Source organism: Indicator indicator, chromosome 1 (assembly GCF_027791375.1).
Source record: "Indicator indicator isolate 239-I01 chromosome 1, UM_Iind_1.1, whole genome shotgun sequence".
NCBI classification, from domain to species: domain Eukaryota; kingdom Metazoa; phylum Chordata; class Aves; order Piciformes; family Indicatoridae; genus Indicator; species Indicator indicator.
This window is the reverse complement of record NC_072010.1, coordinates 7,562,327-7,587,680: the sequence shown is the minus strand read 5'-3', so window position 1 is coordinate 7,587,680 and position 25,354 is coordinate 7,562,327. Positions and strand designations below refer to the sequence as shown.

The 25,354-nt window shown below is 37.5% G+C and overlaps 1 protein-coding gene across 6 annotated transcripts in view; it reads right to left on the bottom strand.

Annotated features, from left to right (window-relative positions):
- Positions 1-25,354, bottom strand: part of DLG2 (discs large MAGUK scaffold protein 2) — a 701,362-nt gene that overhangs the window by 207,159 nt on the left and 468,849 nt on the right. For all 6 annotated transcript variants that reach the window (XM_054382907.1, XM_054382932.1, XM_054382887.1 and 3 more), the window contains one exon: positions 9,108-9,210. In XM_054382907.1, coding sequence (XP_054238882.1) covers positions 9,108-9,210 — 103 coding nt within the window. The remainder of the gene's footprint in view (positions 1-9,107; positions 9,211-25,354) is intronic.

Genomic DNA, 25,354 nt, shown 5'->3' with positions numbered 1-25,354 from the left:
TAACACAACAAAGAAACAAACAGCATTTTTACAAAGTACAAAAAGCAGTAAGGAAGGAAGCATCTTTTAAAGTAAATAGGTATTCAAAATTAAATAATTTATCATATAAAACAATAAACAAATAGCTTCTGAAGTCATACGACAATTTCATACATCATATGACTTCATATTAGAATTAAATTTGCAAAAGTGTAAGTAAAATTTATTGTTTAAAAAGCAAAAAGAAAGTAAATACAAAATGTCTTTATCATGGAATGATTCTTTTTTCCAGATGAAAAGCACAATTAGAAATTGAAAAATAAAGAGAGTAAGTTAAGAAAGAAACACTGAGATGGGTTCAGAAATAATTTCGAGATTTTCCCTCAATCTGGTCCTAAATCAAATTTTCCCTGGACTCCTATCTGGTAACTCAGTAGCATAATACCAACTACAGCTTGCTGTTCCTTCTTTTATGGTGAGATTCAAACTCAAGCTTATGAACGTTCCCCTGTTGCGAAATTTTTATTCCCATTACTTTTAGTACACAAATCTATGCCTGTTTTCTCCACTGTTAGAAGATACTACTTTCTGAACAAGCTGTCATGTAAGGGCAAAACCACAGGGGAAAAGGATTTGTGTTTAGTGAACTCTAAAAGAGGGAAGAAAAGTGGGAAGAATTTGTAGCCATACCCAACAGTGAAATTAGCAGCTGAAAATGTAGCAGCTGTTGCAAAAAGATCAACTCGTATTCCCAATGAGGCTTTATAATGATTATCTTCAACAAAACAGCAGAAAGAGGAAATTACTAAACTTTAATTAATAAATATCCAAAGAAAACCAATTAATTATCTTCAATACAAGGATTTAACAAATGTACTTTTTTTCAATGTATGTATAGAATCATAGAATGGTAGGAGTCGGAAGGGACCTCTGGAGATGTTCTTGACCAGCCCACTTGTTAACCCAGGTATGCCCAGATTATGTTACCTAGGAATGCTTCCAGGCAGGTTTTGGAGTCTCCAGAGAAGGAGACTCCACAACCTCTCTGGGCAGCCTGTTCCAGTGTTCTGTTACCCTCTAAGTAAAGAATTTTTTCCTGAAGTTCAAGTGGAACCTTCTGTGTTCTGTTTTACACCCATTGCCCCTTGTACTACCACTTTGCACCACTGAAAAGAGTCTGGCTCCAGCTTCTCAGTTTTGTATCACCAACAAACTTGCTGAGAGTGCACTCTGTTCCTTCATTCAGATTGTTCATGAATATGTTGAACAAGACTGGACCCAGTATTGACCCCTGGGGAACACCACTATCTATAGGCCTCCAATTACACCCTGCACACTTGATTGTAACCCTGTGAGCTCTGTTGTTCAGCCAGTTCTCAATCCACCTCACTGTGCACCAGTCTAACCCATACTTTGCAAGCTTGCCAATGAGGATGTTATGGGAGACAGTGTCAAAAGACTTGCTGAAGTCAAGCTGGACAACATTCACTGCTCTCCCTTCATCTACCCATCTGGTCACACCATTATAGAAGACCATCAGACTGGTCAATTACATGTATATATATAATTATCAGGGAAGGCTGCATACAAACAATAAAAACATCAACAGCACCTGCACTATAACTGAAGTTTGAAGAAAGAATTGCAGAAAAAACCCACATAACTTCATGGTATCACAATTAGAATAAAAACAAGAAAAGAAAAGTTTTAAAAGGGAATCATGTTTTCCTTGCACAATTTCCTACTGCTGATAGCAACAGCTTTTGGGAAGAACATACTATTAAAGGAAATGTAAAACCTGTTGATAAAACAGCTACATATGACTGAATTACAAAGTAAGTACTTAAACTGAAATATTTATGAAACTGAGGATTGAGAAGGCTCAGGAGTCTATGAGGGAGCAGCAAATACAGTCTAGCAGACTGGGATGACTACATTAAAAGCAAACGAAGCTACACCAAAACATTAAGAAAACATATCAAAGCCATAGCTTGTTTCATACATAGTGAGTGCTGGCTAGTTCAGGCAAAGCAAAAAATGAAATTAGAATTCTGCTTTTCATAAAATAATAAATGTTGGATGAGTTATGCTGTGTAATTCTGCTGGGAATGGGATCTTTAACAGTGGAATTAAAGTATAACCTTTTATGTCTTAGGAGAATCCTAGAAAGGCTTGACTTTAAAAGAACGTTTGTAATCCCTGGTGCCTATTTAACTGTGGCATCTGAAAGGCCCCAGAAATAACTGGCTGTGCCGGGGCAATGCCCATGTACACAGGCAGAGTCACTTAGGGTCGAGAGTTAATCTGCACTAAATGGAAGCGTGAGGATGACTTCTCAGGTAAACAGAAGGAAAATGCTGTGAGAAAGTAATTTGAAAGTGGATCAGGAGATTTTTAAACTATCCTTTTCTTTTTAAGCATGGCTTTTGGTTTTGGTTTTGTTGGGTTTTGTTGTTATTTGAGGTAAAGATAGAGTGTAGCTTGCAATGAAATTATAAAGTTGAAGACTTTACTCCGACAATGTACAAATAAAAGCAGTGTATTCTAAATAGCATGCAGCAACTAGAGGCACAAAATCTATATCTAAGGTGAGGATCTTAAATGGCCAGACAAGTGGGGTACTATCTTGGCAACTCCTGCTTTGCTCCTGAGGGTTCCAAAGTCATATTTACTCTATCAAAGCTAAGAAGAATATACCAAGCTTAACATCTAACTGCCTACACTAACTGCTGAAATGACCTGGAGTACTCAAGGATTATTTCAAGTGCTAGAGTTTTAGTTTTGAGCACATGAATATCATTTGGTATGATTTGAAACATGACATGAAGTTGTGTATTGCAGCCACATAGTACTGTCAAAAAATTTGTACAGAAATCTCTGTGACAAAGAGGCCATTTGTTGCTTAGTGAATGTCCCCACTTCTGTTCAAGAAAAACATGTTAAAATTATTAGATGAAGGAGAACTACTTTTCATCAGGGTGGTGGAACACTGGAACAGGCTACCCAGGGAGGTGGTGGAGGCCCCAACCCTGAAGGCATAAAAGGTTTGGCTTGATGGGGCTCTGAGGAACCTGATCTAATTAAATGCCCCTGCTTACTGCAGGGGCGTTGGACTAGATGACCTTTAAAAGTTCCTTCCAACCCAATGCATTCTATGATTTTATGATCTGCAATCTGCCTCATGTCTTTTCAGTAGCTGCTTCATGGACAATCAAGGGATGGATAGGCCTGACGTTTAATCAGCTAAAGAAAACAACTTACTATTTTGTAACTTAGGTTATTATTATATAAAGAAATAGTAGATTAAGAGATGCCACTTCAAAAGGAGAGGTTAAAAATACAAAAAAGAAAAAAAAAGTGAGAAAAGAAGAAAAAGCAGCCTTTGGTATTTGAATTGGTCTTGTCTCCAACATAGGACAACTATAGTGTGCTATCAACTATTATCAATAAATTAGGATCTGAAATAGAAACTTCTCTGCTTTTGGAACAGTATATCTTCTCCAGTGTTTTTAAGTAAAAATAAAAGCTCTAATACAAGGAAAAAAGTATATAGTACCATAATGTCAAGCTTTATCATTTGTAGTACTTTTTCTTCCTCAAAAACTACACTTAACAAAAATCAGTCAAAGAACTCCATCAGGACAGTCTAACAATAATTCTAAATTGTTTTTTGTTTTTATTGGTCTTTACAGTGGTGCTGTTTTCCAACTGAGGACAACGACAGGATTTTGCAACCCCTCTGTTCTTTCTTCTCTCCCTAAGCTGTTGGAAATAGGATCCTCATCAAATGGGCCTGTGGTCAGATCCAGCTTGGCTGTTCCAAGATTATGTTATATTCTTTAATACACATGCATGAAATATAACCTTAATATCTTGCATTCTTTAGCAATTGGATATAGTGGCTTCCGGATGAAAGCCAGCTGCTGTAATGCAACTTTATCCAAGTAATTAAGCTACATTGATTTTCGACAGCTGGGGAAAGGGGCTATTAACATGAGTATTCACATTTCAAAGTATAGAAGTGACCTAGACAAAGATGAATAAATACAATTATTTATTCTTCACATGTATTTTGTATTTACTTTGTTCCTGCAGCATCTGGAAAAGCTAAACATCCAAAGAATATTAGTGACTGTTGGGCCACTGGACAGGAGACAAGTGTTTCTATTTTGAGGCAGGAACAGGCAGTGAAATGGGGGCAACAATTAAGTATCCATGACTGTTCAGGGAGAGACATGTAAGAGTGATCCCTGGATTTTTCACCCTTAAATATTCAAAAGAGCAGAACTCACACACTAGTAGAACAGATAAATGTGTAAGACAAGGGCTATGCTTTTGTAAAAGCTGCTTAGGAAAGTTAGGTCTGTTACAATGCACTCTGTGAGCCTCCCAGAGCTTCAAGAACAAAAGAACAAGGAAGTGAATTTAGTACCATACTTTCATGAGATTCTTTGAACTGTAGAAGCTACTCTCCAGTAACTTCCTTAGCTAACGCCTGCAAAGACAGACACTATCACTGTATCTCTCTGTCTGATACTTTTTCTCTAACTGAAACTCAGCTACTCACCACACACAGTGTGTGCAGAGTATCCAAGCATCCAGCTAACAGCTAATTCAAAAAGTGACAAAGCAGAAATTTCTCCTGCTGTAACAACTTTTTGACTTCTGCCTTGTTGGCTGGTCTAATCAAACTGTAATCAATGAATGTTTTTCTTATATGCAAGCTGTTAAGAAAGCAAGTTAATTGGCTTGCTTGAATGATTCAAAGTGCATGAAACTTCTGGGTGGTTTAACAGTTTTCCAGCAACTGTCATGAGGGAATAGCTGCAGAGACACTGCAATGCAGTATCACACAGCTCACAGACCACTGACACTGAATGCTTTGCAAAGATTGTATGGCTACATTCTGCCCTTTCATACTGCCACAGGGGTAAAGAACCTAAGCATTTGAGATTAAAACGTGCAATCTTTTAGCACCTCCATTAGGTGTCCAGTACTCTGTCTCCCCACACTCCTAATCTGTGTCTTTCAAGACAAATTGTTAATACTTCAATCAAACCTCCCTTTCCTTTAAAAATGCATTTCAGTTTCAATGACAAAATGTGCAAAATATGTTTGTGGGTTTTTTGTTTGTTTGTTTTTTTCTTAACTCCTTCCATACTGTGCTGTAATTTGAAACTGTTGCCATTAAAATCAAAATATGCTGAGCATAATAAACTGAAAGTGTAAAATGTGTTTCCCTGTGTGGTCTATATCCTCATTTTAATTTCTAATTAATTGTTTAATAAGGACACACTGTTCTACCTTAAGACTATTTTCCAGGTGTAGGGGTTTTTTTCAGATGAGCAGGGCCTACTCCATATTTCTGCAATGTTTGAAGAGATCTGAGAGTTGTTAACCTGGGAGGAGAATAAAATGCTTCCAAGAATATTAAAAACTGGAGACCAAAGCTAAATATAAGACAATGATTCCTCTTTTAATTTTGTTTTAAATGGCTTTCCGTCCTTAAAGTTGCTTTAATTTAACTTCAACTGTGTGCAGCAGATGTAAGCTGCAGAAGAATACACAAAAAGACATCTTTCTGAAGGCTGCAGGTTGGCTAGTGTGCTTTGGATACATCTGCAAACCTCCATATGAGCTGCCTCCCCAACCAATGTTAGAGAACATGATGCTTAACATCACTTGATCTCCATTTGGACAATACACCTGTACATATGATACAGTAGACAGGTTATATTCAGTTTTTAAAATAAAAGCAAGGAATGGCTCGAAGGGCCCAGAGTTAGGGCTGCTGTTCCTAAAGCTATAAACATATACTCTCACTGTTGAGCTCTGCCTGCCTTTTTTATTTCTTTTGTTCATGATAATTTGTTTTTCTCTTGCTTTTAATAATGTTTCAGATTTTTGTTCACAATATTTGTATTTCTGTTTGGACTTCCACACCTCCTTTCCTCCTTTTTCTCTTGTTTCTCACAAAGATGAGTGAAACAAATATGGTGAGTGTACATGAGGAAAACAGGGACTGAAGAGAAGACCTGAGTTCTTCATTCCTCATACTGTCTTTTGTACTTCCATTCAGCTTCTTTTCATACCTTCCATTCTGCTTTTGTTTACTGTATCTGTGCTCCTTTTACAGAATTTTCTTCTCTTTCCAGGACCACTTTAATCTGAGAGACTGGCAGCATGGTTTAGATAAGCACCATCACCAACCACAACTCTGACAGCATTCAAAAAATTTTGTTTGATCCAGACAGGATGAGAAAACAAAGTGCTGTAGTATGAAGAGGAAAAGCTATGTGAGTGGATGGCAAGAGCTAGATTTTTTTGCAGGCGTTGCCATTCTCATGAGATTTGCTGCCAAGTCTATAGACATGGATTTTAGGAGAGTTCATACAAGGCTTAGATGAACTTTTGATTGTTTGAAAATAGAAATGGGAAATTTAAACTTTGAAATCTGTTTCTATAGTATTTGTCTCATTTTTTTCCTACATCAAAGTATGCTATTTTTGGAGACTAGGGCTGTAACATTTTCTTTACTGCTTAAAACCCAAATTATTGGAACATAAGCTTTGCTACTAACAATTGTAATTGCTAATCATCATCTGTCTTATAGTATTGACTGATACTTATTTTTATTTTTGTTTGCAACAACATCTAAAGGCTTAGTAAGCCAGAAAAGATAGGAAAAAAAGGGTACTGCTTAACATTTGCAGTGGCTGTTCTAGGATCTTCCCTATAACACTTATGAAAAGTAGTAGTATCAACAGCTCAGAGCTTCCAGTCTGAGAACGGAAAAAATCAGGCTACCAGCCTACTTTATTTATGTACTTCACTAGTTTTGGAAGCATTTTAAAGTGAGAAGCCCTTAAGGGAAGCACAGCTCTACAGTTTTAAGACTATATTTTATGACTATGTTCCAATATATGCACCAAGATAAGATATGGTAAATAAGAGATTAAGAATAAATTACAGAGAAAGGACAAAAAGAGTTGTGCAGAATCTTTTGAATAAAATAAATGTTTACGCTGATATAAAGTGTGTTTTTCTCTGTGACTTGTAAATCTTGATGTAATTCTCTGTGAAAAACTGTTTTAAAACTGCTTCATCTTTCTTTGCTGTTAGGGATTTTTAAAGAAAGAAATACTTAATTTCACATTGATATTTAAGCAATTTTCATTAACCACTATCTCAAATTAAAATGGAATGCTTTAGCAGAAAGACAACACATGCTGAAGAACTGAATACTCCCACTAGCTTAAAAGATTCAATCATTTCCTACAAAAAGACTGACTTTTGGGCCCTTTTCTTCTCTTCAGTGTCTTTTGAATTCTTTAGGTTTAATAGAAAACTGGTTGTGCTTCCCTTAAAAGACACCGTGCAGTTGAGGCTAGTCTGCCCTCACTCGGGTTTTTGGTGGATGGAGCAGTGTTATCAGAAAAATGGAATAAATATGCATTGTAAGACTTGATGGATTTCATCAGCATTTGAATTGCATGTTCACCAAAACTGAATTTGACATAGCACAGAGTTGGTAAAATATAGGGGCAAAGTATGTCAACTACAAGTTCAAATATAATAGGAAAAATCCATCAATGCATTTTTTGTGTATTAAAATACCGTAGAACAACTCTGAAATGAGAGTGATTGCCACAAGTACTCAGACACCATGGTGATAATTGCAGTGTAAAATCTCCAGACAGCAAACAAGACTGCCAGAACTAATGGGAACATGGTTTTATTTAGAATGTGGTGCAGAAAGCTGTCTGTAATGGAATTGATTTTCAATAATTTTTCTTTGAAATAACTAATTATTAGTTACGCATTTTTATATTAATGTATTCCATTGATTTGACTAAAAGTAGACAATTGCCATTTCATTAACTCTCATCTGCCCATTTCTTAGCATGGCCTAATTTATTGTTTGGTGACTCAAGTGCAAATAGACTAATAAATGGATACATGATACCAGATCAGAAGCACAATTGTAAGTCTAACTGAAATACCAGCTGTTTTCCTCTTTGTGTGCTATCATCAGGATCCAGAGAAAGAAAAGAAGGCATCATGTTGGATAAATTCTGGCAGTACTAATTCACCTCCCCAGTGTCCCTGCAAAAATGACTGATGAAACTTGTTATTAGAGCTGTTCTGTTTCACCTGTCATAGGCTGGGCACGGTTAGGCAGAATCAACAACTTGTGTTGACAGGGCACAGCAGGACTTGTGTATTGAGCTAGAATTGTTTACTGAAAACTGAAAAATGGTGCCAGGAAGACCTTACATGACATCTGTATATGCTAAATTCACCTGGAAAGACTTTCAAAGAAACATCTACTGTGGAGAAAAAACATCTTTAGTTATTATGAGAAAGTAAGTAATATTCCTCACATGAATTCCCTTAAAGCCTCAGAGTAATTTGGGTTGTAGCTCACTGAGGATAAGAAGGAGTTCTGACACTTAACTCTGGCCATGTAAAATTGGTCAATGCCTACTTCTTTCCACCAAAACTAGTTTAAACTCTAGAAAGCTAAATATTAGGCACCAAAATCTGGATGAGATGAACTCCACCTCAAATGTCACATACTTTGCTGAATTTCTTGATGCTTTTATTTAGAAAACTGTCATCTTCTTTAGTAAGTACTTGTTATCTAGGTCCAATTGCCCTGGAGGTACAAGGACACTCTCATCCAAAAGCAATAAAGGGAAGCTCTGTGCATTTGGCAGGAAGCATTTGCTTCTCCAGCTCTGATCTGACTGGCTGAAGCAACTTTAGATCTTTTTGGTGTTTCTGTTCATTCTTATGTTTTGCACTGTCTGTCTTCAGGAGAACAGAAAAGCATGTAAAAAGAGCAACAACAAAAATAAAATGATTAAATAAACGCTGATTACTGTGTTATTACACGCACATTTAAAGATAGTTCTTATAGTTGCATAAAATACTTATAAAAGCAAAGTCCGTGACAAAAATACAGCCATTTCCTTGGGATAGAATTACCACTTGAATTTTCATTCCAGATGACTTCTGATGATAGCTGGAAAGAGCACTACCTACAGTAGCCTCATCCTGTTAAATGGGTGGCTTTAAAACGTTTATCTTTTACCATACGTCTTTAAGCTTATTATTTTACTTACCCTCTGGCTGGTATTGTGCTATGATTGTTACCGTCTGCCCTGCTCCCTTCAGCGCAGCTGCAGCCTGCTCGTGGGTAGCGCCTCGAAGATCAATACCGTTCACCTACAGAAGGAAGGCACAGAACAGAACTGAGTAGTTTCACGTCAGAAAGGGAAAGACAGAGGTATTGTTTTTCAAAATATCTGATGGATATGGAGGGCAGGTTGCCCAAAAGCACAAGTGAAAACATGAAGTCACAAAGGGCGAGAAGGATGACTGGCCATGAGGATCTGCACATCTGTGCTTATCCATGTGTATTCTCTCACCACTACTTTTGGGGGGTTTCAAGCTCTACTGATTTTACATTTTTGGCAATCTCTTAATCAGTCAATATAATACAACATATAAGGTTCTGCAGTGTTTGAAAGTCACTGCAAGCAAGGAAACTGCTCTTTCAGCCAGACTGTAAACCCAATCTGGGCTCAGAGAAACATGGAGCTGTACTGAGCATATAAAAATCCCCAACCTACTGGTTGGAGACCTTTCAAAGAAAACCCATCTACCATTTTCTTTTCATGCAACTTCTATAGCCTCAAATATCTTCATATCTTGCACATGAAAGCAATGGAGTTGCTATCAGATACAGCTTTATCACCTCTGGCTGTTCAACATTAATAGAACTTTCAATGGGGTTCCTCTTAATTATTTTTTTCTGGATACGCAGTGGAATTAGAAGAATTCTAACGAAGTGGGGAATCCACCACAAAATCTCAGGGGCAGTTTCAGAACTCTTTGTATTTGTGATGCTAAATGTTTTGTCAGCAGCACCCAAAGGAAGAGAGAGAGCATTCACCTATAGAATTACTAACTTCTCCAGCAACTTGAATTTTGCTTTCCAATGGGAGTCTTACTGTCTGGCTATACTGAACTGTGAGAGATTTATTTTGTTTTATTTTTTTGTCTATATATTTATCTGTCTTTTTACTTCTACAGGTTTCCACTTCATAATGTTTCCGCGAAGAACAGGACATGTACACAACTCAGCAGGATATAAATCCATTTCTGATTGCCACACATTTCATAGGCAAACAGGCTAAAACAGAAGCCCCAAGTTCTCAGCAATGTGTTTGTATTTATCAAGCGCTATCACAAGGTGGCTGAGCATATATTGAAAATTTGTATTTTATTTTATTCAAATTGTAACAGTTTTATGAGGCTTACAAAAATTAATCTGATTCCATGGAACTTTACAAATAACAGCCGTTGAATCTGTTATGAATACATTTCTTTTGATCAATTACATTTACAAACTGGCCCATCTTAAATTACTGTCTTCACCAAATTTTAGAGAATGTGATCCTTTGGTAACATGTTTAATTATTACTTATCATAGAATCATGGAGTGTTTTGGGTAGGAAGAAATCTTTAAAGGAGCAGTGACATCTTCCTCTAGATCAGGTTGCTCCAAACCCAACCCAATCTAATCTTGAATATTTCCAGAACTGGGGGTTCTACTATCAATCTGGCCAACTGGTGCCAGTGTTTCCCAACTTTCATCATAAAAAAGTTATTCCTTATTTGAATGACAAAATATATTTTTTAATAGGATGTTAACAACATCTAGACTATAATTAGAAAAACTAATTTGTGATAGCAACAGCATAAGACCCAGGAGATCTCATAGTTTCTAATCCAGGAGATTGCTTTATGCTGTAGAACTGTTGGCTGTACACATAAACATAATTGTCTACCTGAACATTCAAGTTCCTGAAAAAATTATTCTATAAGAATCAAATTATTCCCAGTCCAACCTGTCTAGGAAATATATTTCCTCAATTTTTAGTTTCTTTATTATGAAGGGGAAAAACAAAATTTTCCTAAATAGCTCATCCTTCATAAGCTAACCCAAGAGTTCTCAGTTGTCCAGTCTTCCTGTTTGAAAGTGATCGCTGATGGAAGCTTTCCAAAAAATGAGCCAAAGGTTCAAGTGCTTTCATCAAGTTTGGTGGATGGCAAGATTCACATAGACTCCTGGAAAAAAAAACCTTGCTGAAGTTCAGTTTAGGAATATGCTCTTAGAAAACAATAAGTAAGTGCATTCTAAAAGAACAAAGGAGAGAATCAGAGCTTTCAGTGCTATAAAACTAATATATTGTAAATGTCAACTAGGACTTAGTTTGCAGTCTCTGTGGAGAGTACAACCTTCCCAAAAGGAGCACAATTCAGGCTACTGCTGTGGAACAGCGAGGTGCTGTGCCCTACTTTTACTTGGTGGTGGTGTAATGACACTTGATTTTGCATTGCCGTGGGCACAGATGTTCCAGCACTACAAGTATTCATTAACTCAGCCCCGCAGTCACACCTTTGGTACTGTGGAGTTCCAAGCATAATCCTTAAGTTTAGGCAGCACAGAGTCTGTATCATGCCATAAAGGAAACCTCAGCCTTGATTCAGTGCCCTTGAAGACAACAGTTTTGAAGCCAAGTTACTTTTCCTTTAATAGAGAGCTTGGCTTTTATCTATGTGTATTTCCCTTCATAACTTGAGAGAGTACTGAGAAAGAAGTGATAGCATGAACTGCAGAAAAGTTTCAAGAGACAGCCTGGACTGAATTCTTGAGCTCCTAATCTGGGGAGATTCATATGGGTGATGTCACCCAGTCAGTATTAGTATGCCCAGGAAAACAAAAAAAAGTAATTTTGTTTAGTCTTAAGCTTGAAGACTTTAGACTTCAGAACACAAATCTCTCTTAAGCAACACAGGAAAATATTACAGTGGTCTGTAAGAGTCATGTTGACAGAATATGTAGCTTTAAAAATCACTAACAAAATTAATAATCTGTCAATAAAAGGGGAAGATGTATAAAAGAATAAAGAAGCTAAACATTTATTTTCCTTCTTCTCTGAAATAAAAAATAGTTCTATTTAATAACTAAGATCCGAATAATAAACCAAGAATATAAATGAAAGACAGGAATTCCAAAAGTTAAGTCACACAAACATCTTCCACTTTTCCATAGAAGAAGCCACTGAAATGGTGGCTGACTATTTTCTGTCCTTTGCATGCTCATTCTGGAATAAATGATTGCCTAACATGCAAACACAAAGCATTACAGTGAGTTAATTCCTCTGAAATTCAGTTCACTATTTTGTTAGGATGTAGGTGGGATGGACACTTGAGGAGGACAGTTCTGAGTGGCTGTATCAAAACGGCAAGGAAAAGAAATGTCAGAGAGAAAACAGCAAGTCAAATCCATCTTCTGCAATTTTTATCAAGATGATAAACATGTGAGACAGGACAGATTAAGTAATGGTGAACATATAAACTATGTGAATAACACTAGGTTGCCAAAACAGTGATCTCCCACTTGAAGATGCACAGCTGCAGAATCAAAACAGTTGTTGTCAAATAGGTAGGTAGAAATCTGTTTGCATGCTATTTTGCTCACCAATACCTGACAGAATAATAGATGTTAAATTTAGAAAGGACTTACAACTTAGATTAAGACTTTGTAAAGAACAAATTAGATGCTAGCTTTATTTCTGTGTATTATTTCCCAATATTTAAAAGGAAACATAAGCAAGTCCCAAACCTCCTAGTTGAAAATCAGCATGTTCATTCAGCTACATTAAATCTTGATGAAAGACACCATTAATTTACTTATTTTAATCAAATTCTTACCTTCAGGATAAAATGAGCAAGAGTTTTTGAAAGGCTAAAACAATCTGTTTTGCAGCTTCCTTCAAAAAATATCTTAATTAAAATGATTGTGTGCCATGATATTTTTCCCTGACATGATTTCATTGCAAATAATTAAATCTGGTTTCATTTACTACTTAATGTGCTTTGTGTTAAGAATAATCAGTAAAAGAAACATAAAGGTCAGAAAAAGTTGCAAGTATAGGTAGGAAAGTTTAATACGTATCAAAGCTGGTTTTGTTTTGTTTTGTTTTCCTGTCAAATGGGCTGACTTCCTTTAAGAAGCATTATACAACAAGAAAAGTAGCAGTGCTGTTCTGAGCTTGACTGCACAACCCTGATGTCCTGGCCCAGAATGAACTTGACTGCACAATTTCTGATGCCTAACTCCAAAATGAATTTGACATAATGGAAATAAGAAGAGCCTCCAGCTGATACAGATGTCTGTCTCTTCTGCATGCTGTGGCAAAAAGCAGTTAGAAAGCTAACAAAGAGAAGTTCTGCAGTGGAAGATTACAGACAAAACTAAACTGAGATGGAGAATAAGGTGCTGCTATAGTTCACAATAATTATGGTAATTGCATTTGCATTCATTGACTCAAGGTGAGGCATGATCTACTTCACTAAATACTAAATCATAGTAAGATTGTATGATAAGATTTATATTTCAGGTTGATCAAACTCTTCTAAAATTGGAAGAGTTATATTATCTTTTGAAACACTTGAGTAGAGCACCAATTGGTTCAGTTCTGAACAGAGTCACATAAAGACTTACTACAGTCTGGCTGTCTTCTGCTAGCATGCTTGAGTATGATTTCTATGTAGGTCACTCAAATAGAGGCTAGCAGAATAATATGTTTTATTTAGCCATTTATTTATTTAAGGAATCTTATTTTGTGTCTGCACAGTGATTAAATGAAGATTTTGAAGGCCTTGTTGTATTGGAAAGGAAAAACACATCCCTTCTCCAAATAGAAAATACAAAGGATTTAGTTTTATTTCTTCATTAAACTGTCACTGACGTAGTATAGTGCTTTATACAGGAAATTATATGGTGAAGACAAGGCACCTTCCTACATGGAACAAACAATGCAGCTGATTTTTCAAGTTGTGGCTAAATTTTATATTTTTGGAACTTGTAAAATAATAGCTTTTGATGTCTGAAGAAGGAAACAGAATTCTGAATAAAGACAGTTCTTTACAGCCAGCACTGCCATTGTTTCCATTAAGAGAAAGAAGGCTATTTACCTGCCTTAACTTTATATGTCAATTTACATATTCTCATGTACATTAATAAGAGAAGGAGGAAAGCTGAGCCATGTTCTCCAGCAGTCCTGATTAGTCATTAGAAATAGAACGTATAGCATCAACCCTTTAGTAATGGAAGTAGAGTCTTCCAACAGGACAGGAACATTGGAAAAACATACATTAAGTGCAATTTGCCCTCGAACATATCTGGGGAAGACTTTCTGCACAAGCAGTGGCACAATCATTCTACACAATGGCCCACATCACTCTGACAACTGATACAGTCTAGCAAAAAGTACATAAATTCTGAGAAACATATGCATGCAGCCAAAGCACAGCCCTCAAGCAGTGATCTTTTCCATCTTGGATAGGCCACACACCCAGCCCAAGGCTGGAGCTCTGCAAAGTACAGCAGAAGAAGCTGGCAGATGCTCAGCACCCTGACAGCTCTGGGCATGGCAGTGGGGAGCTGCACCTCAGGGAGAACAGTATTGATATAGGAGAGATTTTGCCTTGCTAGTTGGGGGGGGCTAAAAAAAAAAAGGAGAAATGCACAGGAGGAAAGAGTCTTCATTCTCCAGTTTAGCTTCTCCTACATATTCAGCCTTACTTTATTGCTTTTCTTTCATTTTTCTCACTTCCATTTTTTTTCTGTGCCTACACTTTCTTCTGATCAGTCGAAACTGCTTAGTTCAGCACAGAAAAGCACAGTGGTTGTCTCATGTTGAACTCCACTGAAAACATGTTATCATGTAATGTTTGCTGTTCTCCATGCCCAGTTTCCTCCTCTTTTCTTTTTATGGGCGAGCAACTTCAATGACCTTTTCAGTTTTCCTTGTCTTGCTACCTTAGAGTTATGACTTTTGCCTCTAGTAAGCTAGTCTTTATGCTCTGGTGAGCTGGGTATTCTGGAGGCAAAATCTTCTCTCTCTGGAAAACATGAACCACTGTAGGGGTATAAGCTAGATCATTTAGTATGCCTTTTATTTATGCCAAGAAGTTCAAGGAGATAACTAAACCAGCAGATAGAAGTATCAAAAGATAACAGCTTTGAAGCAGGAAGTAATACATTATTGAAGAAGTGTCTTGCACACACTGCCTTTTACAGTAGGAACCAATGAGCTTTATGACTCACTAGATCACATGAATCACTCCAAATGGTACCTATTAAACCTACAACATTCAGCAAAGATTTTTTTTTAAGCCAAAGTGTATAGAAACGCTTTAGACAGAAGATCTGCTTCCAATATGAGTGTAGCTTTTATGAATGTTGCCAGATTGGCAAACTTTGAGTCTGAATTTCACTGCAGTGAGAGCTTAAGAGCCATTTCCTTTGAGTTCCATCAGAATTCCTCAAACCTTGTTTAACTGGATTTGAAACATATAATAGACAGGCTCATTGAAGCCTGAATGAACATGAACCTTATTTCATTCAGGTCACCAAATAGCTACCAGCTAGTTCAATTACCAACAGGGACTGGATACAATCCAGCAACTATAAAGCAATCAATGGTATTTTGTCTCATTGCTAAATGGTAAAGTCTAGACAGAGGCACACAGCTAATGTTTTCATATTAAGACAACTTCTATTATCAATGAAAAATATCATATATGAGTACCATGCTAGCTAATAGCACATCCTAGTATTTATGGACTCATTTTAAATAAAAATAAATGTTTTTCACTAATTTTATACATTAAACAGTCATCTATTAAACACAATACTTAGTAAGGAGGAATAACCATTTATGTCAAAATGGAGAACTCATCATTAACTCTTAAAACAAATCTAGCTGCTGCTTTTTTGTTTTGTCTCTTCCTGTAGAGTCACTTGAACACCTTTATATTTTTATCACCACTTAATCTCATGGACCTCAATACAGAGTCATCTTTTCAAGATTTCACATATTCCCTTTCCTTTGCAGCTTCTGCTGTCTTCTACTCCAAACTGACAAAATATCAAACTGTCCCTCCTCTCTCCTACAGCTTTGACTTTACACATGACTGTTACTTCCGTTCATTTTGCTGTCTTTCTGAATGAATCCTCTTTCTTCCTAATTCTACCTTCATCATTCCCTATCTCCTGCCCTCATACTGGGTCATTTAGACATCCCCCCATTAGTAGCATTTAGTTTATATACCTTGCTTTCCACACATTTCCAGTATATGGATACAGCTAAACTATTGTTGGTCAGTTTTGCTCATAATGCTGCAGGGTTCTTGTTTCACATTTGAATTTCAAAGGATGGTATAAGCAGAAATAATCATTTCAGTTCTCCTGCTTCTGAAATGAAATAAAGGTTTCCATTTTAACAAGTGCTTGTTACTGAAAGATGATACGAAATTCATTCCAGCTGAAGCCAATAAGCAATAGGTACTCAGGAGATTAAATAAAAAGGTAAAACCATTTTCAGTGTTGTTCAGAGAGAGAAGGACATCGGTGATTTGTCTGGACCTGTGGTGTTTTCCTCAGGGCTCAGTACTGGGGCCAGCTCTCTTTAATATCCTTATCAATGATCTGGATGAGGGAAGTGAATGCAGATGACACAAAATTGGGTGTAAGTGTTGATCTGCTTGAAGGTAGGAAGGCTCTTCAAAGGGATCTGAACAGGCTGGATCAACAGGCTGAGGTCAGTTGTATGAAGTTTATCAAAGCCAAGTACCAGGTCCTGCACTTGAGTCAGAACAACCCCGTGCAACCCTACAGACTTAGGGAAGAGTGGCTGAAAAGTTGCCTGGAGGAAAAGGACCTGGGAGTGCTGTTTGACAGCCATCCGAACATGAGCCAGCAGTGTGCTTAGATGATGGTCAAGAAGGCAAACAGCATCCTGACCTGTACCAGAAACAGTGACCAGAAGGAGAAAGGAAGTGATCGTGCCTCTGTACTTGGCACTGGTGAAGCTGCACCTCAAATACTGTGTTCAGTTTTGGGCCACTCACTACAACAAAGACACTGAGTTGTTGGAGCATGTCCAGAGAAGGGCAACAAAGCTGGTGACAGGTCTAGAGAACAAGTCTTCTTTTGATGCAGCCCAGGATACGATTGGCCTTCTGGGCCACCAGTGTACATTTTTGGCTCATGTCCAGCTTCTCATCCACCAGTACCCCCAAGTCCTTTTCTGCCGGGCTGCTCTCAATTTCATCATGCTCCTAGCCTGTACTGATATCGAGGGTTGCCCTGACCTAGGTGCAGGACATTGCATTTTGCCTTATCGAACCTCATGATGTTCTCCTTAGTCTACCTCTCCAGCTTGTCCAGGTCCCTCTGAATGGCATCCCATCCTTCATTCTTCTCAGCCACACCACTCAGCTTGGTATCATCTGCAAACCTGCTGAGGGTGCACTCAACCTCTCTGTCTGTAGAACTGATGAAGATATTGAACAGAACTGGTCCCAGTACAGACCTCTGAGGGTGGGTCTTTTGCCTCCAAAACAATTCTACGACCCCAAGCACTGAGGTAGCATTAAAGTAAAAATCTGATGTCCTGGCCTTGATCTCTACTTGGTAGTTTTTCTCTCATTTCCACACCCACAGAATACAGCAATGTGGCCTGTGAATCATAAGATGGCCATTGGCTTGTCTTGTGGCAAATTTATGCTGAATTCCATGCAGTAACCATGAGGCAATGTATCAGTGGTTGAAAGGTAGACTGTCTAACTGGATTCTTCAGCTTTACACAAAGTGTTCCATACTCATGTTTTATTACATGTTTATGCTGTGATATTACAACTATCACAACATGCATAGTGTATTTGTGGCTCTACACATTAGGATTATGTGCTATAGATACTCTGAATAGATGATGCTCCATGATCTCAAATAAGGCATGTTCATTAAAAAAAACAGTGGAAGGCAAATAGCTCCCCGTATTCTGGAACAATTTTTGCCTTTGTTATTGTCCTGGTGGATTGCTTGTTCAGGAAAAGGGCATATATATCTATCATCTTTATTTTTTTTTTCCCAAAGGATCTCCAAAACCTCCTCCAACAAATTCTTGCAGGTATCCCCCAGATACCTTATTTAATGGATGGCCAATTTCTATTATTTTGCAGTGTCGTATGATTTTTTTAACCACTGAAGAACCTAAAATATAATGGGCAGTAGAGCAGAATAATGCCTAGAGCCTAGTCTGTTCAAGCGCCAGGCAAAAGTCCATCCTGGGGCAAATTTCTGAATGAATAAAGTTCAGGGATGTAGCCATTTTGGTTTTCAAATTTGTGTTTTAAGTTTCCCTATGCGTGAGGCTCACGGCAAGGCTCCATTAAGGGTGTAAAGCTCACTCCAAATCTTCAAATTATTGATGTGACATAATTCCGTTTGACAGTCTTAAAAGAAAATTTTCTAAGTCAGAATGTTTGAACTGAATGTAAACTCCTCTTTAAACCATTATAAGTTGAAGAGCAAGCAGTCTGGCATCTGATCACTTATACTCATTGAGGCAATTGTAAAACGAATGTTTTAGAGGCAGTTGATGATTTTATCACAGCAAAAATAAGCAGCCTCTACTTTAGGCCAATTTACTGGTTTTGCATTACACAACTGACAACTAACACTGCTTGGCAAGAAGAGACATACCTTATTCATGAGAATTGTTAGCATAATTTATTAGGTTCTGATCATGTGCTTGGAAATGCCAGAGTTAATTTAGGAAATAGTTACTGCATCAAGGCAATTGTAATAGATGTTATAGATTGCAGAAAGATAGGGGCATGGGGGAGGGGAGAGAGAGAGGGATAGCCCTTTGGAAGACAGATTCCTAGATTAATAAAAGACAAAAGGGAGCCATAAAATCACCAATGTACGTAGTATTCCAGCATACACAGGTGGTAAGTTTTTCCCTAGAAGCTCCATTAAGCCTGTATTTTAGAAAGTCATCTATTTTATTTTGAAGTCCCAAAGTGACAGGTCTACCAGCTTCTATGTCAATATAACCTGGTTACCCTGACAACAAAACAAGTGCATCATGTTTCAAAGCTCAATGTGTCTAAGTTCAGCTTTCAGCCATCAGATCATGTATATTTATCAACAACACTGAAAAATCAAGTTTGCTACCAGCTCTTTTCCAATGTCAAGTATTTCCAGATGGTAGTGCTTACAGTGACACTGTTCATACTTCATTAAAGTAAATTTTTATGGTCAAGAAGGATGCTTTCCTGAAACAGAATCTAAATGAAACACTGAGAAAACCAAACCAAACCAAACAAAACCCATAAAAAAACCCCAAACCAACAAATGCCCCCCAACTTTTTGTTTTAACAAGCCATTTCTTTCAATATATAAAAGAGAGTGGTTTGCAAGTGGTCTCTGTTCATTAGGTGACCATTTGCCTTCTGAATTAGCTGTAACTTTAAACATTGTTGCTGTGAGGTTTTTCACAGCAGTTGTGAATGCACTGTGGACTGGTTTTGAAGTCCATGTTACTTACTGTGAACTTCCTCATTCCCTTCCAACACGAAATCATAAACTTTGTCACTACACTATACGGTCGCTAACGAGTGAGTTGTGTTCCATTCTCCCATTTTTTACGTCACTCTCTCTTATTGATCAGAATAAAGTCTGGAATTATACTTGTTTTTTTCCATATTCCCCACCAAAAGGATTCATGAACATTTGTTCAGTTTGGATAGAACCTATTTCAGTAAAGGAATGCCAAGGCAAAGTCACTGTAATCAATGGAAAGAAATATAGACTTTTACAGCACAATGTTCATCTCATCTGTATAAAATGTCTGCCTTAGGGCAAGGTAAGTTGTACTCCAGAATTGGCTACATTTTTCTGACAGCTACAAAGGGAGCCTAAGCAGTTACATGCTCTGAGCTTCCCAATAGTAAGAAACCACTATTTGTACCTAAGGACTTTAATCTACCTGCCCTTTTTGTTGGTGTGATCCTAAGACAGTACCTGTGTTCTCACTCCCTTTATGTCCAGAGACTTCTTTTTACTGATCTAGCAAAAAGCCACTTTCCATCATTTACCAGCAGTCCTGGCTAACCAGGGAGGTCCCAGCTGACTGGAGACTGGCAAATGTGACATCCATCACAAGAAGGACCCAGGGAACTACAGACCTGTCAGTCTGACCTCGGTGCCAGGGAAGGTCATGGAGCAGATCATCTTGAGTGCCATTATGCAGCATGTGCAAGGCAATTGGGTGACTGGGCCCAGTCACACAGGTTCCTGAAGGGCAGGTCCTGCTTAACAAACCTGACCTCTTTTTATGACAAGGTGACCTGCTTAGTGGATGAAAGAAAGGGTTTGGGTTAGGCTAATTAGGATTTTTGTTGAAGACATAAAGAGATTGTATGGATAGGCCACAGAATTTGATATACTTTCCTATGCCAGAGGACAGTCATGTATCACCCACACCACCACATGGAAAGATATGATCATCACCATCCTAAGGATAAGGCCAGTGCCTTTGCAGGTAATTCCTGTAAGGCAAAGGAAGTACCTATCACAATCCTAGTGCTGTTACACGAGAATCACAAACTGATGCTCCATGGAGAAAAAGAATCCAGGACCTATAGAGATGATTCAAACATTTCCCAAGCAAGTTATACTTTGGGAAAAACAAAACAAAACCAAACCAAACAAAAACACACACAAAACTGAGAAGGAAACCCAAATGGCATTTGCCATTTTTCTTAGTTTTGTAACTAGGTAACAAAATGTGCTCTTTGCCCTAAGTAGTTTTACTGCTTTTACCATGAGCAAAAAGTCATTTTAAATTAGAAAGCTGAAAGCTTCTCTGCAACAAAGGGAGGTCTATCTGAAGGTCAATTCTAACTGAAGCAAATATAAAGCATAAATATTTGCTACAAATAAGCACAGAGTCCTTACACTCTATACTGCTCTATACACACACATTTTGGAATAGAAAATGGAGATCATATTTTTAAAATGTATATTTCATTTTTGCTACAGATGTGTAGGAGAAACTGAGTACAAGTGTTTAGCTGTCATAAGGGGAAGCAAACATCTTACAAAACATGACAGCAGGGCAATGTGCAGACACAAAACAAAATCCTATTGATATAAGAAAACCACCTTCCCTCTAGAAGGGAGAACTTTGTATAAAAGACCAGGGACACTACTAAAGCAAGATGCTTAAACAATGATGTTGCAAACTAGCTATACATAATGCCATGAACCAGTGACAGCAAATCCCACAGGATGTCTCTGGTAGCCCTTTCCCAATGAATAATTATTTGATCTCAAAGTAGCAGTGGAAAAAAGATACTGTCTTTCCCTATATACAAATACATCTTGGTACTGTGCTAGATCAAGAGGAAAATCATACAGATTTTGATTAACTTCATTTATCTGATTCAGGTTAAAAGAGAGGGGAAAAGGAGCATTACGAGAATAATGTCTGCAACATCACAGTACAGCCTATTCTTTTTTTTACTGTTGCTGTTGACAAATTACCCTTCAGAAAACTTGGTTTATTTCCTTAAGGTAACATGTAGCGTGTATTGCTTGGGAGCAGCAATCTTGCTCCAAAGCAAGCAGTTTCTTTTTTTCCCTTGGTTCTACTTTCAGACTATTGGCCACGCTTCATCTTGTCATTGTGAACCACAGGACACTAAAGCATTTTTACAGGAGAATGAAATAAAACTGATACTGCTTTTATGGTCCACAATTTTATTTTACTTTTCTTTGTGATGAAGCAAGCATGTTATTAACTGAAAAAGCAAACATATATTAGAAGGTCAAACAGACATGAAAGGTAAGATTCAGTTAAGACATTTCAGTATAGATAGGCACACATGCTAAGTGTTTAAGCTTAAAGTCAATGGATCAATACTGGCAATAAAGCTTACAGAGTAATTCAGCTTGCCCTACACAACTCATAGTCAGACAGTTGAATCATTCTCTAGTCTCTGTTGAGTTTAATGGCAACCAGGCACTCAGCAAGCAAGTAGATGTCTAATTTAAGCATCTTAATCTGAGGTTTAGTCTTGCCCAAAAACACAAACTTCAGTAGTTTCAAAAGTTAAGATTCAAATGCTAATATATAGATAAGAATATGGCTATTAATTCACCTTAAATCTCTCTTTTATATACATTTTAACTTAGTGCATCTTATTGAAATCACAGAACTTTGAAAAACAATGTCATAATAGGAATTCAAGGAGCAAAGTGCACCCACTTTGCATTGAACATGTTTTGAAGCATGCAGGTAAGACACCTAAAGTAAATAGGTATGTTTTGTTTTAGTGTTGATTTGAGAATGTAAGGCAAAAATTGGTGTGCCAATTTTTCTTTGAATAGTACCATGTTCCTCCTCCTACCTCTACAGGAATTTCCCCTCCCCCCCAAATTACATTGTATTCACTAAAATTCCTAAAATTGTAAGATTTATATTGCTTTGTGTTAGCAAGGATGTATGCACAATATGAAACTGTTCTATAGGTATGGGTATTGGAAATAATTTGTTCTTATGCATGTGATTTCCACTCAACAATGCTCAGTTCCCACTGTTATTATAATAGGCAATATACCCCTTAGCATTGGAAGTGGCATTTTAAACTGCAAGAATGGCATCAAGGACCAAGAAACATCACTTTTTTTTTTTTTTTTTTTTTTTTCCTGTTCCTAATGGGAGACTGCATTTTCCTAACAGGTGGAGAACTTGGGGTTAGGTCAGAGTTTAAGTAGCTTCTAAGTCTAGACTTGTCCCAGACTTCTCACACAATTTGAAATAAATCAATTAACATACTAGTACCTCATTTCCACTGCCTTGAAATTGCAATAATACTTCCATTGACATTCTGAGTGATTTGTCTGGGTTATACGCATCTGAGATAAAAGTTAATCTATGTGCACACAGCACCTAGCAAATGAAATCTCGCCATCAATTAGTATTAAAAATGCTACTCGATAATATTTACATTATAGTTAATAAGAGGACAATACTACAGGGAGGGATATATCCTCTTACAGTGATGAACACGTGGTGGTGATGCATGCATCACTACATTTTAAAGACATTCAGAAGTAGTAAGTAAAATGTTTAATTTGGTGTAACTCACAAGAGAATCATAGACTGATAAGAGTTGGAAGGGACCTCCAGAGATCAAGTCCAACATCCCTGCAAAGCAGGACTGCTTAGGGCAGGTCATAGGATTGCATACATGTGGGAAGGAGACTCCACAAGTGCCCTGGGCAGCCTGTTCCAGTGTTCTGTCACCCTCACGGTAAAAGTTTTATTTATGTTGAGATGGAATTTCCTGTGATTGAGTTTATGTCCGTTGTACCTCATCCTATAACTGAGTATGAATGAAAAGAAACTGGCTCCATCCTCCTGACAGCCACCCTTCAGGTATTTGCAGACGTTGATAAGGTCCCCCTGGGGTCTCTTGCAATGGATTTCAGCAAAAAGAAACCACCATTAAAAAAATCCTACATTTCAGTGGAAAAAACCCCATCCTATCATGAATGCAACTAATTCATCTTTCTGCTGTTTGAAACGTTTTACCCCTTGAAACAGAACATTACTCAATATTCTTCAATTTGCCTTCAAGGTTCAGATAGGATTCATTTTGTCTCTCTGCACAGAAGCATCAGCCTGCCTTCTGAGGTAAGTTTTAAACATTTCCAGTCAGTTAACTGAAAACGGAAAAACACAGCTATCACTGCTTTCCTGAAGGTTTCAGCTTTTACAAAGGCAGATCTGAATGATTACTGATTCTGTGATGCCATCTGGTGGCACTTCGGGAAAGTAAACTCAAATATCCCTCGTCCATGGGAGCCAAGGTTTCTGCATAGTATTTCAGAGACCCTGGAGGGCTGTGTGCTTGGACCCCTTGCTATCACACCACAGAATCACAGAATACAGACTTCATCCAGTCAACCCTCGATCCAGCACTGAAGGTTCAACATGTCCCTAAGCAACAGGTCCATACAGTGCTACGTTAACAGCAAGCAGGCAGAAGGAGCAGCAGAGAGGTTATGGGACTTGCCCAAACCTTGTGGGTTTACTCTAGGAATACATATGCATCCAGTATATCACCCAAAGGAAATGGATATTCCTAGTATTGTTGGGGTTTGTTCATGGATTTGCAGGCTCATGAACACATTTTGACAGGTACCTTCCGAAAGGTGGGCATATGCATCTCTCAACCTCTCAGCACTTTGCCATATTCACAACACAGGCGTGAACTAGGAAAGTCCTGTGATTCTCTTCTTCTATGTGAGAGAAAGAGGCTTAAAAAAAAAAAAATACAGCGTCTTTCTTAAGGTCACATAAAAGTACAACAGTAAAATCAGAGAATTAAATCCAGATCTTCAGTGTTTAAAACACTAGTAAGTGATGACTTCCTGTCCGAAACAAATCTAACCAAGCTGGAGTTAACTGTCTGGCATTGTTCCTGGTAAATTAAATTTGTCATGTTTTGAGAAACAAATGGGAAAACTATTTCTGTAAGAAAAGAAGTGCTTCTGAGGGATGAGGCAGGAAAGAATAAAGAGAGGGAAAACATACCTTAAGAAATTAAGGTGTCTGGGACCCTTCACCAGTCAATGGTCTAAGATTAACTAGGTCTAAAAGTATGTGCATGAAGTTAGCTTCATTTTCATATGGAAAAATAGATTCTTAATAGCCATTTGTAATTAAGTAAGTCAGCAGTGCCTGACTTGGTGATTGCCTGGGGACATGCATGCAGTCTAATTTAGTAATAATTTCCATCCTTCTCTGCTCAATGAACAAATAAACTACTCTTTAATGACAACTAAATGCTGCAGCAACACTGGTGACTTTAACTAGGGTGTATGGGCAACATTGCTAGAAAACAGATGAAAATCAAAGTAAAAAAAACAACCCTGGCAGTATTTTAAGGTGTTAAATACACTCCCACTTAAAAATGAAGAAAAATGGACTTTTAAATTTGTATCTGAGATGCTGGATTTCTGAATGCAATACAATGTGAAAGGCTTTGTTCTTGCAGTGTTCTTTCAGTCAGCCTTATTTTTCTGCATCTAGCCAAAGAAAAATAAATTGCATAACTGACCTGAGGAAATTTCCATTTCTGTTCTTTGGCTTTCTTGTCTGTATTCTTGGCATTTTTCTTCCTTATCTCTTTATGTTTATAACATTATAAAAGTCTCTTTTACTTTTTTTTTTTTTCACTGTTTACTACAAACTTTCTACTCAGGGAGCTCTTTAAGACACCTAAATTTCTTTTAGTTGCACTTTCTCAATTTTAATTATTATATTTTCAAGGAATATGCCTAGATAGAATATGCTGCTACAGTCCTCACAGCTTCAGGTTACTGCATCCCTTTGGTATTAACAAGCCAGACTTTCAATACATAGCAAAG